This window comes from Carcharodon carcharias, chromosome 28, assembly GCF_017639515.1.
Source record: "Carcharodon carcharias isolate sCarCar2 chromosome 28, sCarCar2.pri, whole genome shotgun sequence".
Classification (NCBI taxonomy): domain Eukaryota; kingdom Metazoa; phylum Chordata; class Chondrichthyes; order Lamniformes; family Lamnidae; genus Carcharodon; species Carcharodon carcharias.
In genome coordinates, this window is record NC_054494.1 from 19,687,316 (window position 1) to 19,703,207 (window position 15,892).

Consider the following 15,892-nt stretch of genomic DNA (forward strand, 5'->3'; position numbering starts at 1 on the left):
ATGAAGACCTGCTTCTCTTAACGTATCTTTACGCAGTAAAACCCTTCTACATTTATTCAGACATGAACACTGTAGTAGCTTTGGTAAAATTGGCTAGGACTTTGTTCTGATTAAAATATTAAATTGTATGAAAAAATTATGATTCTGCCAAACACACTTAACAACAATACATTCACAATTTGGAATATTAAAAGATTGTAGGTGCAGAGTTATATTTCTATAAGAGGCCCCACAAGGAGATTTGTTAAACCTTCCTCGATAACAATTTTGTTAATCAACTTAAGGATATATTTAAGGTTACAGGATTCCTTTACATATACTTGATTAAAAAGGTAGCTGAGGGTGGAGAAGAGGGGCAGGGACAAAATTTGTGATATCTGATGAAATATGCATCCTGGCATTCTGTTTGATGGGAAGGATGTTGAATTAATTGAGTCATGCATGAGTTTGAATTCTTCTAATATATAAGTAATTTGAGATTTTTGTTATGAATTTGAGAAGTTTATCTGTCAATAAGTAACCCCATAAATGAAAGCAAAAATGAAGGAATAAGTTTTTGTCTTTAATGTTTCTGATATCGAGGGCACTATCTTGACTCTATCCTGTACCCACCCCACGGAGTGAAAATTGTGCTATTTTCCAAAAAAAAGCCCTGCCAATAGAAATTAATTAATTCTGCAGTTGGACATTGCTTCAACCAATCACTTGAACTGTCTGACATGTGCCTTGTTACTTGTTTGCACAAAACAAACAAAGTAAACACGTAAAGCTGTAATCAGACAACACACAGCTTTGTAAAACCCATTCACAAGGACTTACTGTACAGATTAAAGGACTGATACCAATTAAGGTACAAGGTCAGTAGACGAAAGCTGCTCAAGCCTGTGTCCAAATCCTGTAGAGTGAAATCATGGCATTAACTTTCGGTCAGATTTGCTCTGAACATTCTGAATTATATCTAAAGATTAGGAAGAAATTGGTGACAGGGAACAGAGCTGAACATATCCAAGATTCATTTTGTCCTGGTGCAAAAACTTAATTCAGCAGAAGCACATTTCAGGGATTCAGAACATGAACCACCCCAACCCTCTCAACCCTGATTTTAAGATGAATGGATTGAATATAATGGGAACAGCATGTTTGCATTCTCTGTATGCACACCCACACAGATTGGAAGCAGTCACGGGGGCTGCAGAGTGGCAAGGCAGGCTGTTTAAAAGGCCTGTCTTGGTTCTCAGGGACTGCTTTTCAGTTGCTTTGTTATATGTTAGGCTCTTTCGTCCTCAACCCTCACACTCCCTCATCCCCTCCTCCACCCACTCCCCATACCCCATCCATGCCAACCCATCAACCCCTAATGGCCCCTCATACCTTCCATGCCAACCCATGACCATACCACCCCTCAATGGTCCCTCATACCCTCTAGGCCAACAGATAGTACTTCCATGCCCATTCACTCAGTACACACGCTATACAGAACCAGTGGACCCTGAGGTAACAATGGCTTGTGTGGAAATGCTTAAAAAGATGAGCCGTTCAAAAAACTGCTGCTGCAACAACATTATAAGCCCTTGCCACCTCTTTGTCTTGTGGAAATAAACATTGAGCCAGTGACAAAATAGATCAAAGGGGAAAAAAAAGGTTGTAAAACTATCAATAAAGCAATGTTTTCTGTTCTGAAATGTTTCAACAAAGTAAAGCCTTTATGGAACTCTGGGCTCTCAGCCAAGCGTACATATGAGTCCTTGAGAAGCTGACCAACTCCACAAAAATTGTGGGAGGCTAGGAGATCCCTATCCCACAATGGAGTGGGCCAGTTTGGGAATGAAGGGCGCAGGCTTGCTCCCTGCATCCTCCTCCCCGCCACAACAATTGAGGGCACCGGAATGGGTGGAGGGGGGGACAATGGGAATCCCAGAATCCCGCCCACCAGTTTTCAAAGGTCCAGCCCCAAGTCTCTGTGTTGTTTATGAAAGATACAGGTGTTCAAATACTGCAGAATGCATGGTAACATCTTGTAAGATACGTTTAAATGTGTTGTGTTTACCAACATGTTTTGGTGGTCCCAATACTCTTTCTTAACTGTGTGTTTCCCAGGTACATGAATGAAGAGGTTCCAGGGTTTATCAGGAGCTAGAGGCTGTGAGATTCCCCAATCTATTTCTGGGTGTGCTGAAGATCCTTTGTTCCTAAGTGTGAGCAGACACCACGCTTAATAGCATGAGCATGACTGGAACACACAGAACTGTGTAGCTGTAGGAGTTCCTGTGGTCACTGCCCTGTAGTTCCTTCTTAAAATTTTGGCTTCTCACAGCCCACCAAGATTGGAAACATAGTGGCTGCAATTCCTCCCTCAAAAGCATATGGCAATAAGCATTTAAAGAGGCTACAGTTTGATCAGGATTTTCATTGAGAGTAATGTGTGGTTGACACAAAATGCTACAGACTCAAGAAGTATTCGTGTAAAAAAAATATTTTACATAGCCCAGACCTGGCAGAATTTTCAAAGACAATTTTGCCACATTTGAAGCAGAGGCATTGCATCTAAGTTCACACCAGATTTAAATGAGCTTATGTAACTGTAGTTATTTGCCAGTGAAAACATCCCAGTTTACAGTGGTCAGACACCACTTTAGAGAGGGTAGAGAGAAGATTTATGAGGATGTTGCCAGGACTGGAAAGTTGTAGCTATGAGGAAAGATTGGATGGGCTGGGGTTGTTCTCCTTGGAACAGAGGAGGCTGAGGGGAGATTTGATTGAGACGTACAAAATTGTGAGGGGCCTGGATAGAGTGGATGGGAAGGGCCTATTCACTTGAACAGAGAGGTCAGTGGCTAGAATTAATAGATTTAAAGTGATTGGTAAAAAGATTAAAGGGGAGGTGAAGAAATATCTTTTCATCCAGAGAGCTGTGAGGGTCTGGAACTCACTGCCTGAAAGGGTAGTAGAGGCAGAAACCCTCAAGTCCTTTCAAAGGTATCTGGATATGCACCTCCAGTGCCGTAACCTACAGGGCTACAGACCAAATGCTGGGAAGTGGGATTAGGCTGGGTGGCTCCGTTTTTGGCCAGTGCAGACACAATGGGCTTATTTCTGTGCTGTAAATTTTCAGTGATTCTCCCACTTCAGCTCTTCATGACTGGCAGCATTAATATTATTACATAGCTGTTCCTTTCATGTTGGTACTTCACGGTATTCTGGTTTACGAATACAGGAGGGAACATCTGACTCAGTAGCAGTGGGTGAGAGGGACATAGGAAGAAAGGACATTTCAATTAATAGCCTCTGCCAATCCCCAATTACTGTGTAAACACATGCTTGGACTGCTGCCCCACATAACAGAATTGAAGTTCTGTAACAGTCGGTTTCTGTTTGGTAAACTAATCACTTGTGGGGGAGGTTACAGTGGATATGGTTATTAGATTCCTTTAATACCTTTGTCCCAATGATCCAGTTCCACCCACGCCCATCATTACCTACGTGGGAAACAAGTGTGGAGTTATGTGTCGAACTGGTTCCCTTGGCAGCGCACTCACCTCTGAGTCAGAAGATTCTGGGTTCAATCCGCACTCCAGGACTTGAGCACTTAATTAAAGCTGATAACTTTGATGACTTTAAACTGTATTAATTGGAAATACCACCATCTGGATGAAAAGTCAAATCAAGTTGGGATGGTTGTTAAAGATCCTGTGGTACGATTCAGAGGAGAGCAGAGGAGTTCTCTCAGTGTCAGATCAACATTTATCCCTCAAACAACACAACTGGAATAGGTTAACTGGCGATTGATTGCTCTGTGCGAAATGGCCTTGTCATGCTCACCAACACAGCAGAGGTGACTCCATTGCAAATTTAATTCAATGTGTAATACTTTGAAACATGATGAGCACTTTATAAACCTGCATTTTTCCCCAACTGTCAAAAGCCAGGGAAATTCCTTGGCCCAAAGTAAGAGAGCAGTAATATTACTGACCAGTGACAGATCCAGGACAGAACGTTGTGGCAAATCCTGGGGCAGAATCTTCGGGCCACGCTCGCCGACATGTAAAATGCCGCGCGGTGATGTTGGGCGTGCATCCCAACGTCACCCCGCGTCATTCAGATATTCAGTTCGTTGGGTACGCACCGGAGTCGGCTGCGCGCCTGCTGAACTGTCAAAGGCCTATTAAGGCCATTTAAATTCCAATCGAAATAATTAACTGAGCTGCCCGTCCAACCTTAAGGTTGGCGGGGTAGGTGAAGAGCCCAGGCGGCCTTCGCATTTTCATGAAACCTCATCCACGGGCGGGATGAGTTTTCATGAAGGTTTTAAAACATTAGAACAAAGAAAAGTACAGCACAGGAACTGGCCCTTCGGCCCTCCAAGCCTGCGCCGATCATATTGCCTGTCAAACTAAAACATTTTGCACTTCCGGGGTCCATATTCCTCTATTCCCATCCTATTCATGTACTTGTCAAGCTGCCTCTTAAACCCCACTATCGTACCTGCTTCCACCACCTCTTCGGGCAGCGAATTCCAGACACTCACTACCCTCTGCATAAAAAACTTGCCCCGCACATCACCTCTAAAGTTTTCTCCTCTCACCTTAAATCTATGTCCCCTAGTAATTGACTCTTCCACCCTGGGAAAAAGCTTCTGACTATCTACTCTGTCCATGCCACTCATAATTTTGTAAACTTCTATCAAGTCGCCCTTCAAACTCCGTCCATCTAGTGAGAACAATCCGAGTTTCTCCAAACTCTCCTCATAGCTAATAACCTCCAGACCAGGTAGCATCCTGGTAAACCTCCTCTGCACCCTCTCCAACGCCTCCATATCCATCTGGTAATGTGGCGACCAGAATTGCACGCAATATTCCAAGTGTGGCCTAACCAAGGTTCTATACAACTGCAGCATGACTTCCCAGCTTTTATACTCAATACCCCTGCCGAAGAAGGCAAGCATGCCATATGCCTTCCTGACTACCTTATCCACCTGCGTTGCCACTTTCAGTGATCTGTGGACCTGTACACCCAGATCCCTCTGCCCATCGATGCACTTAAGGGTTCTGAATTAATAGAAATTTTTAATAAAATTCATAGACGTGTCCCAGCTCATGTGACACTGTCACTTGAGGGGACATGTCTTTAAATTTTTTTTCCTCATTAAAATTGTTAAAAATCAAAGTAATCTCCATGAGGCAGCTCTGTGCCTCTGGGAGATTTCTGCGCTCTTTTGCACACATGCACGAAAGAGCGCAACCCCAACTCAGCCTACTCACAGTGCTTCCCAGTGTACGTCACGCTGGGTGGGCCTTAATTGGCCAGAGCCCACTCCCACCCAACTCCCCCCACCCCGAAGGGGAGAAAATTCTCCCCCAGCTGTTTTAATCAGATACCTCCTTCAGTAGAGAATGAATAAGTACTGTTGCTCAGAATCCCTTGTGGTGTACCACTGGCAAATTCCATATATTGTTTGTGTATAACACACATTCCATTCCCCAAAAATGGCAAAAGTGTGTGTGTGTGTGTGTGTGTGTGTGTGTGGTGGGGGCAGTAGGTGGAGGGATATATTTTTCATGCGATAAAATAAAAATCATTTGCATCATTTGCGATTCATTAACTTTAACTTTTGCGATTGTGGCCTCAACTTGTTCCAACCTTTTCATTCATCTAAGAAATCGGGGTTTCCTCCAAATTAGCAACAGTTGCTGAGCACCTCATTTGTTATTTTTTTCCATTTGATGTTCTCTGGTTTTTTTTTGTAACCTCTCCATAGTTGCTGAGTTTCATTCACCTTGAACTCTGGTCCAGAGACTCTTGCGCTAAGCACCTCAACAAAATCTCAACAGCCTCCATTCCACGACAACTCTTGCTAGAACATATGGCCAAATCAAACCTGTCATTTTTAGAACAGCCTGTTGTCAATTTATGGGTTGGCAGATCATACCTCCCTTTCCTGATTTTTTTTTTATTGTCTTTGCTTTAGGATGAAGCAGAGCTGATCATTGAGGGCCTTTTGAACATATCCTGGGGGCTAAGAAGACCAATAAGACTTCAGATGCATGACGATAATGAGCGCATGTGTTTCTCAGGCTCCAAGCTGCTTCGATTAGGACAACAGACTGGTTTGTACAAGTGAGCCAAGAGGAGGAGTTTTATTTGTAAGAAGTTGGTTATACAACCAGCAATATGTTATGTTGAGTGTACAAGATAAAACAGTTTTGATGTAAAGGATGTGATCTCATTACAATTTTGGCAAGGTGGAATTTCTGCAGCATGGATCCTGGCCTTATGTAACTCTGGCATGCTCATGTCAGGTTTCCCACCTTTCTCAGTGAGTTTGCCATAGGGGAGCAGGAAAATCACTGCTTCCAAAGACAGCAGAGGCTCTGAGCATGATCAGCTGTCTCCAGGGAACCTGCAGGCAAAGGAAATGTGTTTTAACAAGAAGCTCAAAATTCCCATGCAGAGAAAAGTGATTTGGTCGCCCTAGAATCTATTCCAGTCCCTGCGAAGGGAGCTATTAAATCTCCCAACATGATCCATAACAATACTTTTCGTCAGTAATGCAGCAGGATTCTGAACATCCAGCATTTGTAGGGCATTAATGATGTCAAATATACTGTATAATGTTTTCCCATTACTAGGCTAATACCAGGAATGGGCGGGTTGTCTTATAAGGAAAGGCTGGACAGGTTAGGCTTGTATCCACTAGAATTTCAAAGAGTAAGAGGTGTCTTAGTTGAAACCTTTAAGATCCTGAGGAGTCTTGACAGGGTGGATCTCATAACATTTCGTGCGTTATTTTCTTGGGCTCAGTTGGGTGGATGTCTGTCCTGAAGACTTACTCAGGCCATCAAATCTTTTTCATTTGAAATGAAATTTGTTCTGTACGGTTTGAAAATGCTCGATGATGTAATTTGTGATCAGTCGCACTCTCGCTGATCATAAATCTCACTCCAAATGTTTCTGCCCCAATGCTTTGAACACTTTCTTACACTTATAGAGAAACCATACAGCAACAGAATAATTACAACTGTTCTACCATTCAGGGCTGTGAGAAAGTTGGCTTTATTATATTGGTTGTTATTCACCAAAAGTATTCCGCTCCTAATTTTTTATAAAAAATCTTTGCTTTCACTATTCACAGATGAGTTCCTTAATGCCATTTTACCTTGTTTTCTGTAAACTATAATATGACAATGATTCTATGACACACGGTGATCTATATAACCTTCAGTTATGTTACTTCATTCATTATTTTATTTTAATGGACTGTTAATCTGAACTTTTTAATATTAACCTTGTATAGAAAAGGAACAATATCACAGGCATTGACAAGTGCCAGCTCACATGAAGCCGAAAATGAAGCAACAAATAAGGATGACTTTCCACAAAACATGAGCAGCAGGAGCATTGCAGGTAGGTGAAGATACTGATGTTAAAATAAAATCCAGGAATCTTTATGATGGTCAGATGTGTGCAGTTTTTTTTTTGTGGAAGGTAGAACCTGCTGCTTTGAGAGCATTTCAAAACTCTGCGTTCATCATTTCCAGTTCCAATTTGGGTTTTTTTTATTGGAAAATAGATTTAGCGCAGAACTTGCAGGATGTGCTAGAAAATGTAGCCATTCACAATTTAATTGCAGATTTTTCCCCAGAGGAATTTAAAGCTAAAGGAGTTCAATGGTTGATGTCCTGCCTGAAATGTTTTGAAAGCCCAATTAAATGGAGTTAACTCTTTTTTTAAATTCATTCACGGGATGTGGGTGGCTGTGAGCAGCCTCCTTCAACCACTGCAGTCTGCAGAATGAAGGTACACCCACAATGCTGTTAGGGAGGGGGTTCCAGAATTTTCACCCAGCCATGATGAAAGAGCAGCTATTTCTTTCCAGGTCAAGATATTGCCTGACTTTGAAGCAGTGGTGTTCTCCTGCATTTGCTGCCCATGTCCTTTCAGGTGATAAAGGTCTTAGGTTTGAGAGGTGCTTTCTAAGAAATATGGTAATTTTTATGACAAAAGAAATAAAACACGTGTTCAATTCTATTTGTAAACATATGTAAGCATCCAAATGAAACAAAACCGAATGCAGCGTTATAAATCCCAGAAACAATGACAATTGATTGGAACCAATTGATGAAAGGTAATTTTGAATATTTTGTTACAATCATAGCTAAATTTTTGAACAATTTATCATTGAAAGAACAGCCATTTGGACCGTCATTGCCTGTGCCAGCTCTTTGAAAGAGCTATCCCATTGGTCCCATTCCCTGCTCTTTTCCCAGGCCACTCTTTTACTCTGTGCACCACTGGAATCTGCCGTTGGACAGCTTTCTGTGCTGTTCTTGCACATGCACAGTAAAGAAGCGTACAAACCTCAGAACTCAGGTGGGGAGTGATATTAAACTGTCTTTAGATTCAACCAATGGTTGTAGAAATTATTCTTTTATTGTCAATGCTGTAACTCAAAACCATCAAAAATGCTTTAGATCTTATTCTGTAATCCCATAGGAAAGGAGGAATGTGCCTTTATGTAAAGCCTTCCACAACCTCAGGATGTCTCAATGTGGTTTACAGCCAATTAAGTTTGTTTTTTTACTTATAGTCACTGTTGTAATGTAGGAAATGCAGCAGCCAATTTGCACACAGCAAACTCCCACAAACAGCAATGAGATAGGGTGGGATTTTCCAGCCCTGCCTGCCGCTGGGGGAATCGTCCATTCCCGTCAAAAATCTGGGTCACCAAATATCCTGCAGCGGGTCCCACCACAATGGGGTCAGAAAATCCCGGCCATAATGACCAAATAATACTGTTTCTTTTAGTGATGTTGATTGAGGGGATGTCCACCTGAAAGGGCAGATGGTATCAGGTCTTAACTGAAAGTCCTCCAACAATTCAACACTCCTTCAATACCACACTGAAATGTTAAATAATATGCTTACGTCTCTGGAGTGGGACTTTAACCAGTGACCTTCGAACCAAGAGGTGAGGGTGTTGCCACTGGTCCTACCAGTGTTACCTTTTATTAAAGTCTTTTTGTGGCTTATTTTCTTATTCCTTCCCAAACTGCTTGGGTGGAACATGAGCTGTGGAGCTATTCTCTACTTCTATATTAGCTACAATTTAGTCTTTGTTTTCATGCAGAGTCCGACACCAACAATTCTGAAGATGAAGTTCCACAGCTCATGCGAACAAAAAGTGATGCCAGCTCTTTGATACAGCGCAGAACAAAATATCGCACATCAGGTGAAAATCAACGCATAAAACGGCACAGGTTCTCCATCAATGGGCACTTTTACAATCACAAGGTATATTTAGAAAACAAAAATGGTCCAAGTCGGTTAACTTGACAAGTCAGTTTGATGCGAACTGTGATTGATTCAGGATTGCTCCTCACTGTGTCAGCTTGGCTCAGAGGTAACAATCAGTTTCGGAGTCAGGAGATTGATTGATTGCTCATGAGAGGGTCTCCAGGACATGAGAAGATGATCTAGGCTGACTCTCAAGGGCAGTGCTGATGGGGTGTTGCACTATCAGAGATGAGGTGAGAGTGACTATCCTTGACATCAAGGTAGCATTTGACCAAGCATGGCATCAAGGAGCCCTAGCAAAACTGGAGTCAGTGGGAATCAGGGGGATTCCACTAGCTGGAGTCATACCTAACACAAAGGCGGATGGTTGTGGTGGTTGGAGGTCAATCACTTCAGTTCCAGGACATCACCTACAGGAGTTCCTCAGGGTAGTGTTCTTGGCTGAACCATCTTCAGCTGCTTTATCAATGACTTTCCTTCCATCATAGGGTTAGAGGTGTGGATGTTTGCTGCTGATTGCACAATACTCAGCACCATTGACGATTCCTCAGATGCTAAAGCAATCCATATCAAAATGCACAAAAACCTGGGCAATATCCAGACTTGGGCTGACAAGTGGCAAGTTACATACGCACCACGCAAGTGCCAGGCAATGACCATCTCCAACAAGAGAGAATCTAACCATTGCCCCTTGTTGCTCAATGGCATTACCATCACTGAACCCCCCCCCAATTATCAACATCCTTGGGGTTACTATTGAGCAGAAACTGAACTGGACTAGCCATATAAATACTGTGGCTACAAGAGCAGGTCAGAGGTTAGGAATCCTGCAACGAGTAACTCACCTCCTGACTCCCTAAAGCCTGTCCACCATCTACAAGGCACAAGTCAGGAGTGTGATGGAATAGTCTCCACTTGCCTGGATGAGTGCAGCTCCCACAACACTCAAGAACCTAGGCACCATCCAGGATAAAGCAGCCGGCTTGATTGGCAACGCCATCCACAGACATTCACTTCTGCCACTGACGCACAGCAGCAGCAGTGTGTACCATCCATAAGAGGCACTGCAGGAACTCATCAAGGCTCCTTATACAGCACCTTCCAAACCCACGACTGCTACCATCTTGAAGCACAGGGGCAGCAGGCTCGTGGGAATACCACCACCTGGAAGTTCCCTTCCAAGGGTGGAATTTTCTGTTCCCGTTAGCAGGGGGCATGTTCGGCGGTATGAGCGAACATTACAGCGAGAAGGCCGAAAATCAGTTTCACGCTGTTGTGAAACCAGTTTGCTGTCGTCCACTCTGCCTGTCAATGGCGGGCTGTGTTTCCCACTGTTGGATGTCGGGAACTTCATTGTACTACATCTGCATATCTTTATAAGCCCAGCTCGCCGGAATCATCCCCCCACACTGGATCATCGGCACACCGACGTGTTTCACAACTGTGCATAAGCGATGTGCATCTGGTGAGTTGCACTTCGCTCAGGATTTCGAGGTTTGTCTGCCTTCCTTTGAGCAGGATTCGCGATCATCGGCGTCAAGCTTCGACAACAGCACCACATCACCTCTAGGAGGACTGACAGGCAGGTCCCTACCTACCAGACCAGCCATAAGGCAGGGGTGGCTCTTTTACGGCTGCGGGGCTTGGGCTTGTTTTGGGAAGTGGGAGAAGTGGCCTCAGGCTGCAGGCCGAGGCCTGCACTGCGGAAGGGGTGTATCCCAGGGTGTGTGTGGGGCCACAAGTTGATCTGTGCAAGTGGCCTCAAGGCGGTGAGGGCTGAGGAGGCAGTCTCCAAAGAAGGTGAGGCCAGATGGAGATGTGAGGGTGTGTGTGATGGAGTGAGTGATGATGTCCCTTGAGCTGGCAGCGAGAGGGATTCCAGTGAATACGTGATGGGCTTGAGTGTGTGAGTTTAGAGTAATGAAATGGCCTCCTTACCGTGGTGGCACGGATTAGGTCATTCATCCTCGGTCTGCATTGGATGGCCAACCTATTTTGTGCAGCATTAGCACTGATCACCACTGCCATCGCCTACCAAGCTGGATTGATGAGATTACTGCCCTTCCTGCGGCCATAGCAGGGGTAGTGGACATCATGATGGGCCTCCATGGCACCCAGAAGATGTTCCAGGGACGCATCACTGAATTGGTGGGCTGCAATCTTCTTGCCTTTCCGCTGCCATGTCTTCTGTGCAGCACTCCTGGGCTGGGAGCACTGAGAAGTGTCCATGCAGCTGCACTTTAAATATGGCACTTGGCGCGAGGAAGTGGCGAGGTGATGATATGGCGGCAGATGAGAGCTCACCAGCCATCGAAACAGCATGTTTCCCAAGAATAGATCATTCATGCGGTGGGCTTGGGACGCTGGAGCGTGGAAAGTTGCCATTGCGGCCAACAGGTAAAACGTTCTTTTTCCCATCCACTATGCACTTAGTGCAAATCTGGGATGATTCTGCCCCAAACCACTCACCATCCTGACTTGGAAATATATCAGCCGTTCCTTCACTGTCACTGGGTCAAAATCCCGGAACTCCCTCCCTAACAGCACAGTACCTACACCACATGGACTGCAGCGGTTCAAGAAGGCGGCTCACTGCCAACTTCTCAAGGGCACTTAGGTATGGGCAATAAATGCTGGCCTAGCCAGTGACACCCACATCCCATGAATGAATAAAAAAAAGGTGCCAGGCATATACCTGCAATTGTTCAAATATCTGGAGGTTAAATACTTCCCTGCGGGAGGACTGCATTGATTCCCTTTCTGGGGCAAGTATATCGAACAAAAGGATTCTAAATGGCGAGAGCTTTTTAAAAGTGGACTAGTTTTAAATTTATTGCTTCTTTCTCCCATTGAACACTGTTTATAGTCTTATTTTTCCCTTAATCCTCAGACCTCTGTGTTTACACCAGCCTATGGGTCTGTGACCAATGTCCGAGTGAATAGTAGCATGAACACTTCACAAGTACTGAATTTACTGCTCAACAAATTTAGGGTAAGTGAGCCAAGTGTACAGGCCAATTAAAAGTGTGATATGTTGGGCTGGATTGTGCAGTAAAATTAATGTGAAACTAACAGCACTCACCAATTATTAACACGTAAATCAGGCAGCAACTTCCAACGACTGCACATGAGCGATCAAGCACCTAAATCTGGAAGTTGATCCCCTCAGATGCCCTACTCCTCCAGATACTTCGCAATAATGTTATCACACCAATCGACTCATCACATTGAACATTGAACCACCTGGAATGGTGCGAAGTTGCTGTACTTACCTGATTTTGTACACAATAAGCTTGCCATTAAAGGTTAGGACTTGTCCATTCCAGTAGAAGCACCCTTTTAATTTCTACCAGACAACCTGAAAAATAATTAATTTTAACAAGTGTGGAGCAACATTTCCTCTGATTTTTTTTTTGAGTGCACGAGTAATGTATTCAAGTGTGCGGCCCCTTTAAATTTTTTGGTGTGCCAGTGCATCATGGTAACTTAAAGGAGCCAACTTGTGCACAGCCAGCACAGGGATTTTCGGGTTGTGGGAAGCATTGGTGTGGCGTCTCATTCTTTCAGATTTTCATTAATCTCCAATACTGGAGATTATATACACTTTTTCTTTCTGCCACTAATCTCTCTCAGTTCAATCCCTTTTTCCCTCCCCATTTCATTTTCTGTACCAGATTTGACATTGAATTAAATAATTTTGCTGATGCTTCCTGGTTCAGGCTGTATTGCTCAATAGTGAATCTTCAATTTGATTGGTTTAGGAGATACAGTTCTTTGCCCTGCCCTAGAGGCTCTGCAGAGGACTTTGCACCCTTAGGACGGTTAGCTGTCCGGAAGCTCCGGTGCAAAAGTCTATGAGTGAGTCTGACAGACAGCTAGCACCAAGCATTAGCGCTCAGAGCAAACTCGGACCTGATAACCTTATTGTAAAACCCATGGACTAACTGATAATCCTGGACGTAGATCACAAAATGAATTGAAGAATTGATGGTTGATGAGATTTTTAAACATAATTTCAAAACTTTGGCAGATTACTTTATAAAATAACATGGTTTGCAACACCCCATTGTGAGAAATATATGTATTCTGCATTAATCAAAGTAAATTAAAATGGACACGTTTCATCATAGAAGCTTTCCAGTCTACACTCTGGATGAAATAATAATAGGAAGCCATAGATTATTGTCAGGTCAGCTGGAGAAAGATCAGGTAAGTTACTTCCAGAAGCCATTTTCAAGGAAGCAATGACAGAAAATGTAGGAACTGATTGCCCTATATCAGGAAAATAATAATAATAATAGTAGGCAAACAACTGTATATGACTAGACTTTATGTTTAAAGTCATTAAAAAAATGGTCAGCCTTATCTAAGATTTACACGGACAGATTGTGTGAATGAAATAGCAGACACAAGAAATCAGTCTTTTAAACTGCAGACCACTTTATGATGGCACAGAAACACAGCTTGAGATCCTTTGCCCTACTTTATTTCAGTTAATTTTCTTGATGTCTTTTACAGGTGGAAAATCCTGCAGATGAATTTGCTTTGTATGTTGTCCATGAAAGCGGAGGTATGCATACCCATTCAAAAAAAAAATGGAGAGGAACCAAAACGGATTTTTAAAAAATTCCTCTAGGCCCTCTCAAAATAAAGATTTATACGTGATTCCAGTAGGCTTACCACAATAGATTTTCACTCAGTCGTAGCACTGCAGTTAGTTTCAGTGCCCCCAGGTTAGGGCGGGGGGGGGGGGGGGGGGGGGGGGGTGGGGGGGAAATATCAACCTTAGAGGCTTCCCACTGCTAATCACTCTTTAGTGACTCTTGCCCACCTGACCTGTGCTCCCACCTGACTCTCCAGCCACATTTGAGGCCGTGGCTTTGGTCTTCAGCATGCAGAAGATATGTTCTTCCTTGGCAGCCTTCAGGGAGCTGCCTGTGCTGCTTTCAAACTGCCCACCAGGTTGCCATTGGACTGGCAGGCTTTCGCTTCCTCTTGGCCCTTCCCAACCACTGGGAAGACTCGTTTCATCCCTGGCGCGCCCGCCATGGGTAAAATTCAGGCCAATGTCTCCCCTCAAGGCAATGGAAGTCCCAATGCTGCCTAACAAGTAACTGGCACTTGAAAAGTAATAGTCTGCTTATTTGACATATTGTAGCACTTTTGTATAATAATCAGAGTATAATGACAGTTAAGGTCAGAAAGGATCTTTTTAACATTGTTAAATAGTGGCAGGTGAGGAATAGGCCGCTGGAGAAAGATCAGGTACGTTACTTTCAGGAGCCATTTTCAAGGAAGTTAAGACAGAAGCATAGTAACTGATTGTCATTTATCATTTTCAGTCAAGAGGGTGGGCAGTAAATGGCCAGAAAGTCTGCATAATGGTCATGAAAAGAATATCAAAATAATCACAGTATGTCATAAATTATGCTGCCCAATTTTTTTACATACTGGATACTTTTTACTTTTTGATTGATACTGCATGAGATAACTGGCTCCATTAATTCAACAAACCAATAAAACTAACATTGTTTCTGCCATTTCAGAGAGAACAAAATTAAAAGATTCCGAATACCCACTTATATCACGGATCTTGCATGGCCCCTGTGAAAAAATTGCACGAATATTCCTGATGGAGAAGGATCTCGGGGAAGAGGTCACCTATGATGTACGTTCTGTGTCATTTAAAATGACTACATTTTAAATCCTGGTTCGTGCTTAATAAAATATTGATTTATGTGTGTCTAATGATTTTTTTTCCCCAAGGTTGCTCAGTATATTAAGTTTGAAATGCCAGTCCTTGATAGTTTTGTTGAAAAACTGAAGGAAGAGGAAGAAAGGGAGATTAACAAACTAACCGTAAAGTAAGTACAAATAATGTTCAGATTTCACAATTGTCAGAGGCCATTGTAAAATTGTGAATCGTGGTTAAAGGTTGAAATCTAATTGAACAGATAATGATGTAAACTATGAGAGAAAAGTTCAAGTATTGTATCAATATCCTCTAATTCCAGAGATTAAATTATAACCTAAGAATTTCTGTCAGTTTGTATTAATATAGTGTACGCCAGACATTAATTTCCTAGTTTTATTATTATTGGTCCTGAAGCTGTTTCAGGTAATGAAAGTGGGAAAGATTTTCTCTTTTTATACAATCAAGTTTGATTTTATTTATTCTTGTGCCTTGCAAGGTGCCTGAAGCCGAGAGCTCCCAGACCACTGTAACTGAGCCCTAAAACCAGTCGCCTTGAATTGCCATCATTGTTCAAGAATGACTGTGTCTGCCCCAGGCTGGGAAAATGCACTCGGTTCATCCCCACATGGGATGCAAAAAAATTGGAAACTTCAGTTGATGTCCTTCCGCATTGTGAGGGACTCCAAACCCGTCATTACTGTTTTTTTTTTAATTCTAATGCTGGTAGATATGAATGCCTCTCTCCTTGTGGGTGTTAGTCATTGAGAAAAGTTGGAAGAAATAAGATCCGTGTTTTGTCTTGCTGCTGTGTTAGTCCTCACGATGCTTTCTTGTAAAAAGAGAATTGAGAGCACAGCAATGGAACATTCACAGAAGAAGAACAAAAGGCGTTACAATGTCATTATT

The 15,892-nt window shown here is 43.0% G+C and overlaps 1 protein-coding gene across 5 annotated transcripts in view; it reads left to right on the top strand.

Annotated features, from left to right (window-relative positions):
• rassf4a (Ras association domain family member 4a) overlaps window positions 1-15,892 on the top strand; it is a 244,154-nt gene that overhangs the window by 224,878 nt on the left and 3,384 nt on the right. For all 5 annotated transcript variants that reach the window (XM_041176242.1, XM_041176241.1, XM_041176244.1 and 2 more), the window contains 7 exons: window positions 5,966-6,114; window positions 7,292-7,401; window positions 9,125-9,288; window positions 12,182-12,283; window positions 13,810-13,861; window positions 14,838-14,959; window positions 15,058-15,155. In XM_041176242.1, coding sequence (XP_041032176.1) covers window positions 5,966-6,114; window positions 7,292-7,401; window positions 9,125-9,288; window positions 12,182-12,283; window positions 13,810-13,861; window positions 14,838-14,959; window positions 15,058-15,155 — 797 coding nt within the window. The remainder of the gene's footprint in view (window positions 1-5,965; window positions 6,115-7,291; window positions 7,402-9,124; window positions 9,289-12,181; window positions 12,284-13,809; window positions 13,862-14,837; window positions 14,960-15,057; window positions 15,156-15,892) is intronic.